General features: G+C 33.1%; 1 protein-coding gene across 1 annotated transcript; it reads left to right on the top strand.

The window, feature by feature from the left end:
• The first annotated feature begins 833 nt into the window (after nucleotides 1–833).
• LOC111899315 (laccase-17) lies at nucleotides 834–3,286 on the top strand. The gene is made up of 6 exons (XM_023895171.3): nucleotides 834–969; nucleotides 1,079–1,230; nucleotides 1,343–1,587; nucleotides 1,696–1,824; nucleotides 1,904–2,854; nucleotides 2,957–3,286. The coding sequence occupies exons 1-6, from the start codon at nucleotides 871–873 to the stop codon at nucleotides 3,085–3,087; spliced, it is 1,707 nt and encodes a 568-aa protein (XP_023750939.1). The 5' UTR covers nucleotides 834–870; the 3' UTR covers nucleotides 3,088–3,286.
• The last annotated feature ends 2,057 nt before the right edge of the window (nucleotides 3,287–5,343 follow it).

Below are 5,343 nucleotides of genomic sequence, written 5' to 3'. Positions count from 1 at the left end.
ACCCAAAAGTAGTTTAGTTATTTATGTAATGTTAGTATACATCGAAATTAATGTAGTGTTCCGGAACATAAAATTGCATTCCGGAACGGTCCAGAATGAAAGGAACTGTTCCGAAACACGAGCAACAAGTCTGGAACACTAAGAGCTATTCTGGAATGTTGGTCACTTTCGTTCCGGAATCATGTTTTGGGAGGTGGTTAAACATTCCTAATGTAGATGTCGATCATTTGCTTCTATATTACGTCTTTTGCCACGAAGTTATCATGGACCCCAGAGCAAAATAGAGGAAATGATTTTTTTTTAAGATTGAGGGTTATAAGTTGTCTTTCATAAAGAAAGAATTTTGTCTTGTCATCAGCTTCCAATTTTGTGACTATTTTGCTCCTTCTGGTTCCAACGTTGCCTACTGTTTTCATGTCTCTCCTATGGTCGTACCTTTAAATAATATATCATCAATGCATTATTTATATCTAGTGATGAATACATGTTTTATGTTTTAATAAATATACAAGGACACAAGAGGAGGGGGTATAAGGAATTTAAAAAAAAAAAAAAGAAGAAGAAGAAGAAGAACGTAGTTGGTACAACAACATGCTACAAGATATTTGTCAAATTAAGGGTTGTGTTATATTAAAGATAGGGGACCAAGTCCTTACCGACAAAGGAAAGGTTTTTAAGGAACAGATAGTCAGATACAAACTCTCTCTTTGGTAGCACTCTAAAGTTGCACTTTAACAACAGTAGGTGGTGCAATTAATATTCTTTCTTGAATCTGCTAATAAAATCAACCTTTGGACTTATACCTATATATAGTCACCTTCATAATTGGTTCAAGCAATAGCATCATCATTCACACACACGCACACACAGATGGGTGGCTTAGTGGGATTTCTCTTAGCCTTGGTAGCGATAACTTCACTGCTTCCAGCTTACGCTGTTGGTGGCACCACCAGGAGCTATGAGTTTAACGTAATTAATTCTCATTGGATGTTGTATTTACAAGATGTTAAAACTTTGTTTTAGTTTAACATATAGCTAGCTTCATATAAAAATTACGTTTATGCATGCATATATGCAGATTAAGCTGCAAAATGTTACACGACTGTGCCACACAAGGAGCATGGTGACAGTGAACGGGAAATTTCCAGGTCCTCGGATCGTTGCTAGGGAGGGTGATCGCTTGCTTATCAAAGTTACAAATCACGTCTCCAATAATATTACAATCCATTGGTATATGATCATGATCAGTTGTAAACTTTGCATTTCCAATTAAACAATTAATAGTAATCAATTTTTTTCTTTACCTTTTTCGTGATCTTGTTCTTTATGCATATGCATGCAGGCATGGTATTCGACAGCTACGTAGTGGATGGGCCGATGGGCCATCATATATAACACAATGCCCCATACAAACAGGGCAAAGTTACGTGTACAATTACACTGTTGTTGGACAAAGAGGAACGTTGTTTTGGCATGCACATATATCATGGCTACGAGCAAGTGTTTATGGCCCTCTCATCATTCTTCCAAAGCTTCATGTCCCTTACCCTTTTGTCAAACCCTATAAAGAAGTTCCCATCATCTTTGGTAACTAATTAACTATACATGCATATATAGTCAAATTATACAGTTTCTTTAATTAACCTTCATGCATGTTGTGTCGTGTTTAACTTTGTAGACGTTTTATATGCACAGGGGAGTGGTTTAATACTGATCCGGAGGCAATCATTGCTCAAGCAACACAAACTGGTGGGGGTCCGAATGTTTCTGATGCATATACCTTTAATGGGCTTCCTGGACCTTTCTATAACTGCTCTGCTAAAGGTATTAATTTCTACTTTTCTAGCATCTTTTAATTAAGCGAAGAAATGTATCAGTTACGATTTTTGAAACTAATTTGCAGATACATTCAAGCTGAAGGTTAAACCCAACAAGACATACCTCCTGCGACTGATCAATGCAGCACTCAATGATGAACTCTTTTTTAGCATAGCAAACCATACCCTGAGAGTCGTTGAAGCTGACGCCATTTATGTAAAACCTTTCGACACTGAAACACTCGTGATAGCCCCTGGTCAAACCACAAACGTCCTCCTTAAGACACAGTCAACGTTCCCTGGTGCCAACTTTCTAATCTCCGCTAGACCATATGTAACAGGTCAAGGAACCTTCGATAATTCCACGGTTGCTGGTATTCTTGAATATGAATCATCCATTCCTATGAAAAACCTCCCACTCTTCAAACCTACATTACCATCTTTAAATGACACTTCTTTCGTGACAAAATTTTCAAATAGACTCCGAAGCTTGGCAAGTGCTCAATTTCCAGCTAACGTCCCCCAGAAGGTTGACAAACATTTATTTTTCACCATAGGACTTGGGACAACCCCCTGTGCGAAAAACAAAACATGTCAAGGACCTAATGGAACTAGGTTCGCAGCATCTATAAATAACGTGTCATTTGTTCAACCAAGTGTTGCCCTTCTCCAGTCTCACTTTTTTGATCAATCAAAGGGTGTTTATAGTCCTTATTTTCCTATCAGCCCGTTGCATTGGTTTAACTATACAGGGACTCCTCCAAACAATACCTTTGTGAGCAATGGCACGAAAGTGATGGTTCTTCCGTTTAATACTAGTGTGGAGTTAGTCATGCAAGATACAAGCATTCTTGGAGTTGAAAGCCACCCTCTTCATCTCCATGGATTCAATTTCTTTGTGGTAGGTCAAGGGTTTGGGAATTACAACCCTAAGAAGGACTCGAAGAACTTCAATCTAGTGGACCCTGTTGAAAGAAACACAGTAGGCGTACCTTCTGGTGGGTGGGTTGCCATACGATTTATTGCAGACAATCCAGGTTGGTTTAATTTCTATGCATGGTAACTTAATTTCTGGTTTTTTGCGATATATACTAGTTGATATATACGTTCTAATATTAATTATTTGTCAATTTGATCAGGGGTATGGTTCATGCATTGCCATTTGGAAGTTCATACCAGTTGGGGTTTGAAGATGGCTTGGCTTGTCTTGGATGGAAAACTTCCGAACCAAAAGCTTTTACCTCCACCAGCCGATCTCCCAAAGTGCTGAAGTTACCTGTTTGACTCCTTTCAGCTTGATTTTTGTCAACAAATCAATTTTAGATTTGTATTTTTCTACATATACACAAATTACTTTTCTACTTCTTGACCTTGAGTTTCTAGCGAGTTGACTAGTAACGGGAAGAAGGCTCATCATTTGTATAACCAGAGTTACGTTCATAAAATTAAAACCATGTTGTTGGGATAAAGTCTTTAACTCCTTACCTATCAATTTTTAGAAATTAATTAATAAACATGAAATAATTGTAGACTCGTGTATATATGTCTTTCTAAAATCTGAAATTTGGACCACATTGTTTGTGGTTAGATGCAAATCAAATTTGAGATAATCCAAAAAATCATTTCCCAATTTTAGGAAAAGCATAGATAAAAGAAAAAAAAACACTAAAACCATTAAGGACAATAAGCGAGCTCGAACGCAATATCTTCTAGGGGTGAGCAAAAATCGAACCGACCACAAAAAATCCAACAAAACCGCAACCGACAAACCGAAACCGATGTAAAAACCAATGGTGCGGATTTAATTTTTGCAAAAACCAAAAGTTTGCAGGTCGTTGCACTTTTAACCAAGAAACCGGTCCATCAAAACCAAACGGCACAAAAAATATATAAAATAATAAATCACTAACTTATATTTATTTATATTCTATAATATATACATGTTATTTAGAATATTAAGAAATACTAATACATATTATATGTGTAGTTTGAATGTTAGACATTAAGTTTTAACCATTTAACCAAGATTCCATATCATTCGCAAAACTTATTTTCAAACTAGGCGAATGTCTGCGCGTTGCATAGAAGCATCTATATAACTGAAATTTTTACATGTTTTTTTTAAATATAACAATAATGTTATTGTTAAATTTGATATAATAATTCGTATAGTAAGAAGATATAATATATTGATTATTTTGTAGAGTAAATTACACAAATGGTCCCTATGGTTTGAGGTGATTTGCGCGCTTGGTCCCTGACTTATTCTTTTAACTCGGAAGGTCCCTACTATTTGTTTTTGATATGCGCTTTGTCCCTACTGTTTGTTTTTGTTACGCGCTTTGTCCCTACTGTTTGTTTTTGTCACGCGTTTGGTCTATTTCTTACCTACAAAGACTATTATTTAAATAGGGAAAATTGTGAGTTAGGTAAGGTAAGGTGAATGGGTGGGGTTGGGGTGTGTTTATTTAAATAAATTAGAAAATCAAGGGAAAAAATAGTCATTTTAGGTAAGATAGAGACAAAGTGCGTAACAAAAACAAATAGTAGGGACCCTTCGAGTTAAGAAAAATAAGTCAAGGACCGAACATGCAAATTACTCTAAACCATAGGGACCATTCATGTAATTTACTCTATTTTGAATTATATGATAATATATACATCTATTAAAACTGCATAATCTCAATCTTTTGAACGACCTCTACCCGCAGGTTGCTCGTAAATAAAATAAAATATGATATATAGTTTAATGTTATTTATAGTTGTAGTTATTATTAATTAATTTTTTTTAAATTTATTTGCTTAACGTTTTAATTTCTATCATTGTAATTATTTAAAATATCAAACAATCATTTTTATTTTAAAAGTAACAATATAATCATTTATATAGAGTTATTTTTAACTATTGTTATTTTAAGTTATTTTAAGCTAATTATTTGAAAACTTTTAATGATTATAAAAATATATTTAGGAAATATTTTAGTTAAATTGATATTACAATTTAGCTTTTGCATTTAACACTACAATTTATCATTTTTAACTATTCATAAAATAGTCTTTGGGTTTTTTTTAAGTGAAATGAAATTTATATTGAAGTTGACCTTGTAATGTTATATTTAAATTAATAATTTAAGTATTTTGTCCAAACTGTTCAAAAGTTGTAGTTTTAAATTGATAATGGTTTACATACAACAACATATTAAATCTAATAAATTAAGTATAATATGTTGAAAGTTAAATATATAACTTTATAATTAGAAGTAAAAATATTATTTTAATATTGAAATTTAGTTAATTTATTTATGATTACACTTTAGGTTTGATACTTATTTAACCTTCTTAACTAACTTATAATCATTATTAGAAAGACACTACAATTTATCACTTTTAACTATTTACAAAATATTCTTTGTTTGTTTAAGTTAAACTAAAATTTCTATTTAAGTTGACCCTATAATGTTATATTTAAATTAATAATTGAAGTGTTTTATATAAATTATTCCAAAATTGTATCTTTAAAATGATA

Source organism: Lactuca sativa, chromosome 6, assembly GCF_002870075.4.
Source record: "Lactuca sativa cultivar Salinas chromosome 6, Lsat_Salinas_v11, whole genome shotgun sequence".
In the NCBI taxonomy this organism is placed as follows: domain Eukaryota; kingdom Viridiplantae; phylum Streptophyta; class Magnoliopsida; order Asterales; family Asteraceae; genus Lactuca; species Lactuca sativa.
The sequence above is the reverse complement of the archived record's forward strand: the minus strand, read 5'-3'. Positions and strand labels throughout refer to the sequence as shown.